The sequence below is a fragment of the Melopsittacus undulatus genome, chromosome 23 (assembly GCF_012275295.1).
Source record: "Melopsittacus undulatus isolate bMelUnd1 chromosome 23, bMelUnd1.mat.Z, whole genome shotgun sequence".
NCBI lineage: Eukaryota > Metazoa > Chordata > Aves > Psittaciformes > Psittaculidae > Melopsittacus > Melopsittacus undulatus.
The window spans coordinates 309,073-324,486 of NC_047549.1; the positions used below are offsets into that span (position 1 = coordinate 309,073).

The following is a 15,414-nucleotide window of genomic DNA, read 5'->3' on the forward strand; positions in this document are numbered from 1 at the left end:
GAATGGAGCAGGTTTGGATGCCCCATCTATCCCTGGCAGTGTTCAAGGCCAGCTTGGAACAAGCTGCTCTATGGAAGGTGCCCCTACCCATGGCAGGGGTTGGAACTGGATTTAAGCTTTAAGGTCCCATCCAACCCAACCCATTCCCGGATTCAGGATCCCATGGTTCCTACCTGCTTCCTTCCTTGCACGTCCTCTGCCTTTCGTCTGGGCAATGACGATTTCTGTCTCCTCCTGGGTCATTTCCGAGATCTTCTGCAGGAAAAGCTTTTCCAGAGCTTCTGCCATTAAGACTATGTCATCCCCTGGCTGCAGAGAAACACACAGCAGACATCAGGCATCATTCCAGAGGGAGAGGCTTTGGATTCCCACCCTCCTTAGGGCTACTCTTCCCGTTACTCCCATTATGGAGCAGGATAATGGCCCCGGTGTGGAACAAGTGGACAACTCCTCACCCTAAAGCCCTTTTAGAGGTAGAACCAGATGATGGGCAGGGCCAGCACCAAGATGAGCTGGAGAACAACCAACCCAAGGTGTCACCTGCCTGTGGCAAAGGCTCTTTTCCAAGTGAAGGGAAAAGAGGGAGAAGGAAGAGCAGGATTCATGCTGGATGGTTGTTCCCACGCCAGATCACCCTCACTTGGTGGGTCTCATGGATAAGGTGTCTCTACAGAGCATCAGGGGTTAAGAAGAGCTTCGGATGTGCTTTGCAAGGGAACTTCTTCCCTAAAAAAGGAGGTTTTCCAGGGGGAATTTGGCTGTTTTGAGACATCCCTTATGGCTAAAGATGTGTGGAAGGAGAGGATGGTGCTAAGAGGTCCTTGAGGAGAAGAATGCATTTGTGGAGGACACCCAATGATCTGCCCAGGAGCCAAGAGAGAAGGGCTGGAACAAGAGCCCAAGAGCCTGGATTGATGGGAAGACAATAAACCCATGGCCAAGGTTGCCATGCCATGGTGACACCAAGAGAATCATGGACTGGTTTGGGCTGGAAGGGACCTTCAAGCTCATCCAGTTCCAAGCAAGGGGCAGGGACACCTTCTGCTGGACCAGGCTGCTCCAAGCTCCATCCAGCTCCAGCTCTGCTGTCAGCATAAGGATGGTTAAAACCATTGGCTGATGGTCTCAAGCCTCTATGATGCCCTCAGAGATGCTTCTTCAGCTTAGATGCTTTTGGGCTCTCCAGCCTGGAGGAGATGGGTGAAGATCAGGGGAAACACCACAGTGGGAGAAGACCTGGAGGTGTTTGCATCATCTGAAGCCTTTAGGAACCTCCCCTTGTTGGAGTTGCATCACCCTGGCTCAAAGCACGAGGGCCAAGGGCCAAGGAGATGGCTCTGAAGGCCTCAAACTTGTGTTTGTTTGGAACTGGCTGCAAAGGGCTTGTGCAAGAGGAGGAGGGGAACGGGGTCAATGCACGCAAGGCTGAAGCAATGGGGCTGGAGAGGAACATGGGGAACCAAACAGGAACCGAAACCCTTGGACCAAGGGGGGATGGTTGGAGGGGTCAGGGAGGAAAAGGCTCCCAGGGACATCCAGGACCCTTCCCTAGTGCACATGGGATGTGGAGCAAGTGTCTTGTGCTCTACACAGCCTGGTACCAGCCCCAGAACCTCCTCCAGCTCCCCAGGCTCCATCATCACGCTCCCAGAGGCCTCTGTCCCATCACCACCATGGCTGAGGGAGCCCTGGGATGCTCCTCATCCATCCCAAGAGCTCTTCCTGTGCCCCAACTGTTGATGGGATGGATTTGAGGCTGCTCCTCAGTGTCTGGAGGGGAATCTGCTCCCTGAGGTCAGGGTCAGGCATGACCCATGCGCTCCTCCATCCAGCCCTGGTTTTTCCTTGGAAGACTTGAGGGTTCCAAAGCAGCTTTAAGGGGGTTTCTTCAGGAAGAACCTACTCCTCAAGAGCTCATCCGATGCCATTCGGAGCTCTGCTCAAGTCAGATCCCAAGAAAATCATAACATCTTCCTTTTAAGAAGAAGAAAAGGGAAAGGAACAATTCCTGGGCTGATAATTCCAGCAGGGATAACTGTTGGGATCTGCAGCCCTGCCTAAGCTCCCATGGGTTTAACCCTAAGGAAGCTGATCTTGGTGGTGGTTCCTTCAAAGCCCCATTCCAAGCAGCACCATGTCCACTTCTGCCCTGCTCCAAGGAGGAGGTGGCCAATTCCCATTGGGAAAAGGCAAATCTGGGATCTCTGTACCTTGTTGTAGATGTAGCAGTTTGTAAACATGGTGTTAAAATCCTGGATACATTCTTGAGCATTCCAGTAGTAGTTGTTCTCCAAGCGCTTCTTTATTGTTCCCATATCCATTGGGGTTTTAATTATCTTGTAATAATCCTGCCAAGGAAAAAGAGGACAAGGTCAGAGTGGGAATTATCCATCACTAAACAGACCTGGATTCCACCTCATCCCTAGGGAATGATCCTCCATGCCCAGCTCTCGGCCACCACCAGCTTCTCCACTGGGATTCTGAGTTCAAACCTTGGGCAGTCCAAGTGTTGGATCACTGAGTGCAGCCACTGGATCAAGCCCAAGCATTGGATCAAGTTCCAACCATGACATCAAGCCCAACCATGACATCAAGCTCAACCTTGAGACCAAGCTCAACCATGACATCAAGCTCAACCATGAGACCAAGCTCAACCATGACATCAAGCCCAATGATTGGATCAAGCCCAACCATTGGATCAAGTTCCAACCATGAGACCAAGCCCAACCATGAGACCAAGTCCAACCATGACATCAAGCCCAACCATTGGATCAAGTTCCAACCATGACATCAAGCCCAACCATTGGATCAAGTTCCAACCATGACATCAAGCCCAACCACGACATCAAGCTCAACCATTGGATCAAGTTCCAACCATGACATCAAGCCCAACGACGACATCAAGCCCAACCATGACATCAAGCTCAACCACAACACTAAGCCCAACCATTGGATCAAGTTCCAACCATGACATCAAGCCCAACCATTGGATCAAGTTCCAACCATGACATCAAGCCCAACCATGACATCAACCCCAACCACAACATCATGCCCAACCACTGGATCAAGCCCACCCACTGAAGATGGACTCTGTGATGCCAGGAGAAGCCCAGACCCCCCCACCAGACCCACAAAGCCTCTCTCCTTCCACCCAGAACCATCACCCAGAACCATCACCCGTGCTTCCCCCTGTACTTACAGGGAGGTTGAGCTTGACAGCATCCACAGGCTGCTGGAAAGGCCACGCAAACTGGTGCTTCCACAGGGTCTTGAGCACCACCTTGAGCAGGTACTGCAGCTGGTTGGTCTGTCGCTTGGGCTTGTTGGGGTTGGAGGTCTCCGGTGGTGGGGGGTTGACACCTACAACGTTGCCTTGCTGGGGCTGAGCCTGGGACTGCGCTGTAGACATCTGGGTGGCTTCAAGTCCATCCCCCATCACGGGCAGGTTCCTCAGTCTCGTGCCAGGGCCGCTCTCCGACGACATGCTATTGATCCCATTGCATTCCTCACCGGATACCCTGCGGAGCAAGGGCAGGGAGGGGACGTCAGAGCCAGCTCCTGGTGCTGAAAACCAAGCAACCAGAGCCTGGCCCCCACAGATGATGTTAGATGGGTAAGAAAGGATGTTCCAAGGGAATTCCATGCCCAGGAGTCAGTGCTGCCCTCTCTGCTCCCAAGTTTTACCCCTATTCTTGCCTTATCTGGCCAAAAGGACCTCAATGTTCTCCATAGGCTTCAAACCCTGCTGACTCTCGACAGGAACCACCTTCAGCCCCAGGGCTGAGTCTGACAACACCAGAAGAGACCTTAAGCTGGTGCTGGCCAACTCTGAGCCCCACTAAAGGAATGCAGGGCGAGACATGGATCTCCTTCCAGCTCCTCAGTAGTCCCAACCACCATGGGTCAGCTAAGTCCCATTTCATGCCCAAATCTGTCTCCTAGGTGGATGTTGAGCATCCATGAGCTGCTTCAGCTGGACCATGCAGTGCCCAGACCCCCACCTCATTCCTAGTGTCTGCTTTTGGTAAGTGATATAGGTAATGACCACCTTTAGGTCTATAATCTAGGCTGACAAGTCTTTAGGTAGATGATCTTTAGGTAGATCATCTAAGGAAGTCATCTTTAGGTAGGTAATCCCCTCCAGGATGTGCCCCCCCATCCAGTTTAATGCTGAGCACACGTTAAGCTTCAGACATGCAGCTCTGAATGTGGGTTTGGGTTCATATTCTGATGCCTCAGAGCAGCTTCATGGCTCTGGTCATGGACGGGGTCTCCACATGGACCACAGAGAGGACCAAGATAGAGACATGAAGCAATGTGACCTCCTCTGTCCCTCAGCTGTGGTCCATGGTTTAAGGGGTCTAAATCTAACACTGAGCACCCTCACACCCTAGGACACACCTTGGTCTTTACATGCTGGGTTTAACTCCAGGCCTCCCAGGGAGTCCAAGCATCACTTGATGCTTTGGGGTGGTGCACATGAAAGGGAAGCTCCCAATGGATGAAACCTGCCCTTGGCCAAGCACAAGGAGCCCTGTGTTCACTGCAAGGAGCTGCTTTACCTTGTAGGATACATTGCCATAGAATTTTGCCCCAGAAACTGATGCAGAGTCAGAAGTTGCTTGGCTTGTCCATCTATCTTCCGTGGCTTCAGGCACAGATGCCTTCAGATACCGTATCTGAGGGAAGAAACAGGCACTTAAACCAAGGCAGCAACCAAAGGCATCCGGAATGAAGGTACCTCCAGAGAAACAGGCACTCCTCAATACTCCAGGGAAGGAAAGGAGCCAAGAGACCCCTGCAAACATGGGGCACCAATGGAAAAACAAGGAACTGACACCATAGTTGAGCTTTTCCCAGGTGTTTTTCCACCTTTTGGACAAGTTTACTCCTGAATTTCATCTGCTCAAGGCCCAAGACTGGTTTCTTCCATACATTTATCCTTGCATTTATCCCATACCCTTCCCACTGGCTCCTCTGGAGGGATCCCACCACCCTCCTCTTGTGTTATCAAACTCAAGTACTTCTTTCCCCTCAAGGGGCTTGTGGTCTCATTCCCAGCAGCAGCATCCCAAGCTGATTTCATCCCTAAAAACATGGATATCGATGCCATGGGCACACAGGAGAGGGACATGGAGCTGTTGGAGCCAGTTCAGAGGCCATGGAGATGCTGCAAGGGCTGGAGCCAGGCTGAGAGCAGCTCCAGTGCCTAAAGGGGCTGCAGAAAACCTGGAGAGGGGCTTGGGAGAATGGGATGAGAAGGAACAGCTTCCAATGGGAAGAGTGAGATGGGATACTGGGAAGTTCTTCCCTATGAGGGTGGTGGGACACTGGGATGGGCTGAATGGAGACAATGTGGAGGCTCCATCCCTGGCAGAGCTCAAGGCCAGGTTGGATGGGGCTTGGAGCTGGATAAGCCTTAAGGTTGTGTCCTGTTTTCCAGTGCTGCCTGGAATCCAAGCCCCCAGGAGAAGGCAGGAAGTGCTGCTGGACCCATCAGAGATGTCCAAACCCATCTGGATGAACTTAAAATGGCCAAATTCAGCCTTAGGGTGTCCATGGGGGGACAACCTGGAGGGGCTCAAAGCACCAAGAGGTGTGGGAGCTGCACAGGGATGTGGGAGCAGGGTGTGAAATGCCACAGGAATCCACCAGGATCCTGAAAACTGAGTTATTTTGTGGTGTGAAGCTTCTCCCTGCCCCATGGAATCAGCTCCATGGGAAAAGCAGCTTCAAACCATTCCAGGAGGGGTTTAAGGGATGTGAGAGATGTGGCTTAGTGGAAGAGTTGGGAGTGCCAAGCTAAGGGTTAGACTCAACCTTAAAAGCCTTTGGCAGCCTAAATGGTTCCATGATCCCCACAAAGCAGCAGGATAACCAAGTGAGATCCAGCTCCATATCCCCACAACGGGATGAAGGTTCATGGAATCCCATCTCTGGCAAAGCCAGGGATGTGTCCCCTGCATCCTGCCTGAGGTTACCTCCATCCAAAGCCCTCAAAGCCAACGTGTGAAGCTCATCCTGGCTGCAATCCACTCCCCCAATCCTGCCTGACAGCCCCAAAACCTGGGAATACTCCAACAATTCGGGATCCTGACCTGAAATCCAAGTTGACCCTTCGAGGTTTTCGGTTCCTCTTCACCAGCTGAACCCTCTGACCTTCATTTTCGAGGCTACTATTGAAAGAAAGATCTGGAAGGGAAAGGAAATGGGCATTAACTCAGCATCAGAGCCCAAGGGCAGGATGAAGCCCTCCCCTTTGCCTCCTGCTCTGCCTTTATTCACAGGAAGGGATATGTATGGGTTGGAAAACCAGGAAGGAGGGGGTGAGAAGTGGGCACAGCACAGGTGGGGATTCGGGAAGGATCCAGGACAATGGTCCAGCTCCATCACCCAAGTGAGAAGGAGTTAATCTGAGCTCACAAACCCATCACGGCCCATTGAGAGCTTCCAAAGCTCAGCTTCAGCTCCAGGCTCCACACCAAGCTCTTCCCAGCCAGGTTTACCTTAGGGAAGACCTGGATTTAACTCAATCCAAGCATCTCAAAGCCTGGCTTAGCAGCTTCCAAGAGGTGCTGAGCCCCATTTGTGCTCCAGCTTGCAATGGGGATCACCTAACAGAGCACCAAGGATGAGGTTTAAGCTTGTACCACAGAGACAACCCCTGGAAGGTGACTGGAACCAGGACCAGCGGTGGTTTAACACTGCCATGATGCACTCCCTACACCCCCAGAACCACCAAATACAGTGAATTCCATAAAATCCAGCTTTAATTCCATTTTCAGGGCCTTTAATTCCACTATGGGGCCAGGCAGGACATAGGAGATGTGACATTCCCACTGCCCAGCAAAGGGAATTCAGCACCTTTCAGGCATACAAAAGCCTAAGGAGTAACAGCCCTGCCTCACTTTAAGCTGAGCCTAGAAAGGTGCAGCCCTGGGATGAGGAATCCCAAGGGAATTCTGGAGGTCTCCTGCTTTCCATCAGGAAATGCCAACCCCCCCCCCCCCCCCAGTTCCACCAGGATTGCTGTCCCACAGCTACCTCCATTAACAGACCTGGAATGTTCCTGGAATTCCATGCTCCAGGAATACCATGGATCACATTCCTAGCACTAATCCCACTTATCCAACAGCATAAACTGGATGGAATCACAAGCATGGGTTGGTTTCCCTCTTGAAGATGCAGAACTTGTGTTCCTGCTCCAGCATCCTCTGTGTGGCTCCAGCAGCTCCAAGAGCATCACTTGCTATAGGGAGAAGACACCAGGTCTCCTACTGAGGGTTGTAGCTACAACCCCTCTAAACCATGGGGATGTAAAGGGTTTGTAACACCAGTTTTCCTGGGGTTTTCCCCATTGGGATACATGGGAATGAGCAGGAATCACATTAAGACAGGGCAGAAAGGTTTCAATCCTGAGCAATGAGTGAGGTCAAGGCTTGAAGAAAGGGGTGGAAAGGATGTGATAAAACCTCAAAAAAGGGGGAAAAAAAGGGTTTTCCCCTTAAAGAAGGTGGAGAACAAGTAAAAAACCCTGTAAATTACCCATATAGTGCCAAAAAATGGGATTTACTGGGATGGGTTCAGGTATCAGAAGGTGACAAGAGGGTTGGAATTGACTGAGCTTTAAGGTCCCTTCCGACCCAAACCATTCCCAGATTCCATGAAGCCCTCAAGAAGGGAACATCTCCTGACCTCTCCCTTGGAGCCTCTTCCCCTGGAAGCAGGATGCAGACAGCCAAGGCCTCCATGGGACACATACCCCACGCTGCTGCAACAAGGCCACCCGGAGCTGATGTCCTTCCAAAGGCACTTATTGTGTCTGGAAGCTTATCTCCATGCAGGCTGTGCTCCAAGCTGGTTTCCATATGGATTCAGTTCAGTTCCAGTCACCCCTAACACACTAGTGATGCTCTATCCTCCTCTGATATCCAAGTGTGTGTAAATGAGTATTAAACCCTCAGTTTCCCAGCAAAAACAGGGGTGAAAACCCCACCTGGATGCTTCCCAAGTGGATTTTTCCCACTCAGTGATTCCCAGCTTCCCACATGGAGCTATTTTTATCCTTAAGTTGTGGTTTATAGTAAAAGTCTGATTGCTTCCCATGTTTTCAGCCTGAATTCCACACTGGAATGGCAGCTGGAGACTCCTGCTCCCAGCACAGAGCCAGGGTCCCTGATTCCCAACACCACAAACAAAGGAAAGGGAAAAGGTGGAATTCGATCCAGGAATTGCACTTAAAATGCACATTCCTGATCCACCAGGATCCCTGAATTCCCACATCCAAAGCCACAGACTTGGGAATGTTATATTGATCCATAAGTGTGAGTCCATACACTTTAGATCACGCATGAGGGCTAAAGCCTTGGACAAAGCTTTTCCCAGGAAGAGCCAGCAAAGCAGTGGATAATAAAAGTGGGAATTCCGAGTGCTTGGGATACCAGGAATGGTTTTCCTCCTCCTTATCCCCATGTGAGCCACAGACACCAGCACTGAACTAAATCCAGGTCTGGATGAAGCCTCAACAGGAACCAACGTGCAGCAAACTCCCTGGAATTCCCATTGTGGGATCCTCAGCCCTGGGTACCCAAACCCCATCCAGGCAGCACCGGGTACTCCACGTTGGGAAAACAGGGATCCAATGTGCTGTATAAGGGAAATCCAAGGTAGGAAGCTCAGAATCCTGCTTAAAATCAGGGGGAATACCAAGTTTTTCCTCATTAGGGAACAAACTTCCCCCCATCCCATGTGCCAAAAGCTGGGTTTAAAGTTGGAATCATGGATTTAGCCGAGGGAAAGTGCTTGAATACATCAGGAATGAGATTCAATGCAGGTCCCCAACCAGCTTCCAGAGCCCAGGAAGAGCTTTGCCAGGAGGCACAGTTTAGGCCTCAAACCCTTTCACTTATGGGAGAATCCGGCTCCATGCAGGGATCCATGGAGCTCATCCCATATCCTGCAGCTCAGAGACACTGTCTGGACCCACAGGCTCAGGGTCTGCACCATGAACCCTTTAAAGGCAAAGGTGTGGAAGGAAAACCAGATGGGAATGGCCCAAAAAGCAGGGAGCTGGCTTCATATTCCCATTGGTGCCTGGTCAAGAGATTCCCAACCTATCTGCTTGTGGGAATGAGGAGTTTTCCTTCTCTTCATTGCAGAGACAGCTTGGAAAGACCTGGAAATGCCAAGTGGGAGCAGCTGGGATGTGACTGGGACAAGCTGGAATGGTTCCTCCTTCCCTTCTCTGTGGGGCTCACTCCTGGCCAGAGGCTTCCTAAGCTTGAGGCTGCAGCAGGATAAGGCAGCTTTTATCCCATTAATTCCTAGGAGTGGAACACAAGGAGCCACCACATTGTGTTAACCATGGGAAGAGCAATGGGAATGCTTCTAACCGGAGCAATGGACACCAACCTCAACCGTTCTCCAGGAAGGAAGGCATCTAGTGAGTAACAAACCAGGTGATGCAACATGGACACAGGGTTTCCATTCCCACTTCAATCCAAATGGGAATGGAGAAGGAAAAGCTGGGATCCACATCAGGGTCAGCGTGCCCTGGAGCAGGAATGAGTCCAGGCGCTGGCTCCAAGCTCCTCATTAAACAGGGATTTGAGGAATCATTGGGATCATGAGGAACCCAACTCACTGTGAATCAGGGGAATGGGGAGGACACATCCGCATGGGATGCACTGGGATGTTCCTGTTAATCCTCAGCCTGGAATAACTGACGGTGAGCTCCTTGAGCTCGGATCAAGGAGCAAACCAGACCTAAGGGTTAACTCTGAGCTCCTGAAGGCTGCAGGATCAAACACCAGCCTTAAGCTGAACATGCAGGAGGCAATTTCCTGCTAAGATAGCTGGGATACAGAGGGATCATGATCCCAGATCCAGACCAGGCTTCCTTAGAAGCCCAGTTTAGGTTCCAAACCAGATTCCTGAGCCCACAACCATCCAGCATCACATCTTTCCAGTGCTATCAATAGCCTGGGAGAACACAGGGCTCCCAAAGGGCCTTTCCCAGCAGATCCCAGCTGGAAGCTGAGCTAAGACAGGACAAGCCAAGGTCAAGAGCAAACACTTGGGAGCTTCAAGGGGCCAAAAGCAAAGCACCAGGTTCCAGACAGGTGATATCCAAGGCTCCAGAGTCATTCCAGGTCCTGTTAAGAGCAGGATCTCTTAAGCAAAGCCCCATTCCCACCGTTCCCTACCCTTCCCACAGCCCTAAACAAGAGGAGACCAGCAGGAAAAGGTGCTTTGCTCCCTTCATTCTATAGCCAGAGCCAGCTCTGTGGTCCCTGTGTCCGATTCCCCACTTCCAATGCTCAATCCCATCAGGAACAGTGGGATAAACGCTATTTTCCCCCTTTTCCCTCTTCCTCCTCCTTTTCCCCACCCCATTCCAGTGATGCCACAGGCAGAGGGGAAAGCACAAGTGGCAAACACAGAGATCAAAGCGTGTCCTGCCCAGCACCACACCTTCCCCTTCACTCTTCCCCCAGGGGGAACCGGATTGTGCCCAAATTAACTCTTAATGACACCCCAAGTCATTCCCAAAGGATCCTGCCGGGGGTTTGGGAGCAGCACAAAGTTGGGAATCATGGCCTGAAACAGCAGGAATAGAGGTGATGTTGAGCTCTGAGCGAGCAGCTAAGCTCAAAGCTGAGCTTATCCCTTCTCCCTAAAGCACTGAGCATGGAGCTCCTGCAGGAATGACAGGCTGGAAATGGACCTAATCCCAACCCCAGCCAAGCACAATGATCCCAGGAAACCTCTGGACCAATGAATATTCCTTGGGCCAAGTTTAAGGGAATTCTCACTCCGGATTATTGAGGAGCATCAGGATGAAGGGACTGAAAGGGATTTAAACCAGTTCCTTCCCATTTGCTTCCTTGAAGTGGGAATTCAGCACCTACTCCACAGCAGGGAAAGTCATTCCCAACGTCATTCCCATCCATCTCATCCAGGAGAGGTGTGTAGGGGGGAAAACCTTCCTGAGACACCCAGCTCCATGGGGTGGGTTTAACACAGTCCCACCTTGCAAACCAAGCTGCTCTGAGCCCTCATCTTGATCCCAACCACACCGCAGCCCATGCACACACATGGAATGAACAGGGAGCCATCAGGAGCAGAACAAATTCCCACTCTGGAGGCTGGAATTGGGTTGGAGAAGCCTTGGGATCCTGGATACAGATCCCTGTTCCAGTGCTGGATGAGGAGTTATGGTTGCTGATGGAAGCAAAGCTGGTTTTACACCCCCCACCTGGTTCCAACCCTCAGCAGCAGCTCCGTAAGAGGAACATGGAAATTAGCCCTAAAACCATTGATTTTTCCCCAAATTCAGGCTTCACATCCCAAATCCAATGCTCCCATCAGAACATCCCAAATCCGAAGCTCCCATCAGAACCCAACATGCAGGAGGATGCCAGGCAAACCGGCTAAACCAGCTCACCAAAGGGTTCCCAACCTGGGATGTGTTGGCAAAGAGATTCCCGTGGCTGAGCTGCATCCGGATCCTTAGGGAAGGAACCAGGACAAGGAATTTAGCTGTTTATGGGGGTTTTGGTAGGAAAAGCTGTCAGGAAAGACCGTAAATGGGACACTGGGATGGGGTCAAGGGAGAAGGTTTGGATGCTCCATCCCTGGCAGTGCTCAAGGCCAGGCTGGATGGGGCTTGGAGCATCCTGCTCTAGTGTAAGTTATCCCTGCCCGTGGCCATGGATGAGCTTTAAGGTCCCTTCTCATTCCATGATTCCATGAATTCCGCTCCTTTCCCATCATCCCTTTCCCAAACAAGACCAACTACAACCGGGTTTCAGGTATTTGGGAATAACAAAGAGGTGTCCATGGCAAGTGGTTGGAATCAGATGACCTTAAGGGCCTTTCCAACCCTATCCTATGATTCCATGATTCCCGAGCTGGGGAATGCTGCAGCTGTCTCCCAACACCATCCTTTCTGTTATCTCCATTGAATCCCCACTCATAAGGGATACCCCATGGGTCCCATTGCTCTTATGCATGTAAGGGCTATAGGTGAGGGCTAAAAGGGACTTTAAACCAGGCTTTAAGTGCAAAGAGACAACCTGAGCAGCAGATCCAGCCCTCCATTCCCAAAACTTCCTGCCCCAAGGATATTATTCCTTTCCAAGGCTCATTCAGCACTTTAATACCTCTTCAGCTCCTCAAATGAGCATAGAAAGGGATTCCAAGATGGAATGTGCGACAGGAATGGGGCTTTGTTAGGCCTGCTTCAGGTTTTAACTGTGTTCTCTGGGAAAAAGGGAGGAAAAGAGGAATTCTGCAAGCCAAAACATGAGGAAGAGGGAAGCTGACCTGGAAAAGGTTTAAGCAGTGTCCTTGGGTTGGGTTCAAACAATAGGAACCTTAAACTGACCCCTCTGGTTCTGCCACTTCCAAGCACAGCCCAAGGGATAGAAAGATTCCCAAAAGAGGGATTTTGCTGAGGACAGTCCCAGGGAAGATGTGTCCATGCTCAGGACAAGCAGCCACAAAGGTTAAGCCCAAAACCTCCACCTGAGCCAAGCATAGAGCGAGGCAGCAGCATCCCATCCCTTCCACCCACCGGGAAAGCATGGAAGAGGAGCTATTCCCTATGGAACAGTGGCCTGTGGTGCCACCAGCTGCCCCAGCTCCTCCTCCAGCCCATAATAACCCTCAGTGAAGGATAAAGGTCCCAGCACAAAGGTCTTTGGGGATCACCATCCAGTTCCAGCCCTCTGGAATACCTTCCATTAGAGCAGGATGCTCCAGCCTGGCCTTGAACACTGCTAGGGATGGGGCGACCACAGCATCTCTGGGCACAAATCCATGGGAATTCCCAGTGGGATCACCTCCACATCCCAAGTTTTAGGGTTCAAGTGATCTTGCCTAAAGCTGGGATTGACCCAAAGCTGAACCCAGTCCCATTGGCGACTCCACGGAATGGGAAAGGGCGAAAAGCATCACTTGCTCTGTGCCATTTCTGCTGCTTTTCAACCCAAAACTGCCCCAAGAGAGCATGGATCAGCTCCTGCTACCTGGAGCCTCCTTCCCTATGGAGCCAGCCATGGAATGGGAACAGACCCAAACACCAGGTTTAATTAAACCCAGGTTGCATTAAACCTGAGCCAAACGTTGGCTCTTTCAGCTCACAGTGTAGACAACCAGCTACTAACCCATCTCATTTCTCCCAATATCCCACCTTCTTCCTGCTTTTCCTTAAGGATTCACCTCTTCCCAGTGGCTCCTACTGATGGAGGGGGGATAAAACCAACAGCAAATTGCACAGTGCTCCTTAAACAGGTCACTTATTGCAGCCCCTTTCCCATATCCCATTTATTAGGAATCTAAGGATCATTCCTGTTGGGGGATCTCAGGTAAAGGGCTCAAATGGGTTTAAATGTTGTTGGAATGAGGAAGTGGGACAGAATTCCAGTTTCCAGGCTTGGTTTAATCCCAGATCTCACTTGGGAAAGCCAACATGGAATGAAGCCCATACCGTAAGAGCCCCTTTAAACACAACTGCTTCATTACACCTCTATTAACTTTAGGCTTTTTAAGGGAAATAAACTGCTTTTAAGGCAAATAAAGTCAGTTTTAGGTTGCTTTTGCTCCAACAACTGCCCCAGAAGCCACTTGATGGGTTCAAACCACTCCCATCTCGTTTAAATCCAACATATTCCGCTGGGATAACCACTCATCCTGCCACATTTAGATGTGGCACCAGGTTTTGGGGTGTTTTGCCTTAAACCCACCTATAGGTTTGCTGTTGTTGCTATACAGAAGCTCCATCAGGCTTCAAATCTGCCCTAATAACAACGTAGTTAACCTAAACCCAGGCTTTAGGCTTAGCCTTGCTTATCAGCTCCCTCCTTCCCTAGGTCAGGAATACCAGGAAGCCAACATTCAACCCCCCACGTTTGGAGGCTGACGGAATTCCTGCTTTCAGGAAGTTCCTGCTCTGCCTTGGTTGGATGCTGCTGCTTTAAGGTTGCTGGATGTGGCCCTGGATTGGTGCCATCTCCCTCCTCCAGAGCAAGAGGCAGGGCTGGGCTATCCCAGCCTTTGGAACAGGAATAATCAGTTCCTCTCCTCCCACTCGGGAACAACGGGACAGAATTCCTGCTGAAGACACCAGGAATGGCAACAGAGCTGCTCCCTCCCCTTAAAACAGGGATTGGGAAAACCACGAGGCAAGGTTTGCTCCTTAAACACTTCCCAAAGGCTTCGGTGTCAGTGATTTGGGATAAGGCCTCCCTGTTTTCCCATGGAAGCAACACTCAGCACGACATTCCTTAAGGAGAAGCTGGAAGATATCACAGGACAGGGGTGAAATGCACCTAAAAGGAGTTTGGGGTCTCCCTGTTCCCAATTTCAGCCTCACTTCAAGGTATTCCACATCCTTCCCCCTAGCAACACCTTTCCCTTGATGCTCCAAGATCCCTATGGAAAACCCGTTATCCCAACAGTGGAGATGTCTGCTGTAAGGCAGGATACATGGATTAAGCCACCACAAGCCTGGAGCATGTTAAGGATACCAGTTTATCCACACTCCCCAGTCTGGAGCTCCCAAAGATGCTGATTGGAACAGAATTCCCTAGGCTGGAATTTCACTTCCCTCTTGACCTAAACCAACCTTTGGATACTTGCTCCCAGTGGAGATTTAGGGAATATTGAACCAAATATTGAACCAATATTAGGGAATATTGAACCAAATATTGACTTTTTCACCAAAACAAGAGGGTGTTTTCAGCCCTCCTTGCTCAACAAACCCTCACACCACTGCTCCCATAGGGATAAATCCATTGGGATGTGGAGCTGGCAGGATCCTGGTCCCTTTTCCCATTTATCCATCACTTGCTTCCGGATGTTTTAGAGCAAGATGATGATTCCTCCATGGCTTGTGTTGTCTTATTCCCGACTAAAGGAAGTTCTTGTGCTGTTCCACTTGGATCTGAAGCAGCTCATCCCAGACAGGAAGGGGGATCCACGTGAGCTCCCTGTGCTGGGATGCCCTGGCAGCTTCCCCTTTCACATCCGCTCTGCAGAGCTGCTCTCTGAATCCCACTAATCCTCACCCATTCCAAGCCGGCAGCACAGCCATTGGTGCTCCCAAAGCTCTTGGATTTAGGTGGCAGAGAGCTGGAAAACACCCATTATTCAATGACATCCCCCAAACCCTCTGCAATTCCCTTGTAAGCTTCCAGAGACTCCACTTTCCTCCTTCCCACAGCAAACAGGCTCCAAAACCAGAGGAAAACCGGGATTCAAACCTGGATAGAGGCAATTCCTTCCCCATCCATCCCATCCCATCCCTTGGGCTGAAGCAGAGACACGATTCAGGCTCAGATTCAATGTGTGGTGACACTATCCCCTTCCCAGAGCTTGTTTCCCCTTCCCTGTGTCCCTCACCCGGCATTC

The 15,414-nt window shown here is 50.9% G+C and overlaps 1 protein-coding gene across 3 annotated transcripts in view; it reads right to left on the bottom strand.

Moving 5' to 3' along the window:
- BRD4 (bromodomain containing 4) overlaps positions 1-15,414 on the bottom strand; it is a 46,400-nt gene that overhangs the window by 28,188 nt on the left and 2,798 nt on the right. For all 3 annotated transcript variants that reach the window (XM_034071945.1, XM_034071944.1, XM_034071946.1), the window contains exons 2-6: positions 6,099-6,192; positions 4,563-4,679; positions 3,200-3,518; positions 2,211-2,348; positions 174-309 (exon numbers count right to left, since the gene is read on the bottom strand). In XM_034071945.1, coding sequence (XP_033927836.1) covers positions 174-309; positions 2,211-2,348; positions 3,200-3,518; positions 4,563-4,582 — 613 coding nt within the window. In that variant the 5' untranslated portion in view covers positions 4,583-4,679; positions 6,099-6,192. The remainder of the gene's footprint in view (positions 1-173; positions 310-2,210; positions 2,349-3,199; positions 3,519-4,562; positions 4,680-6,098; positions 6,193-15,414) is intronic.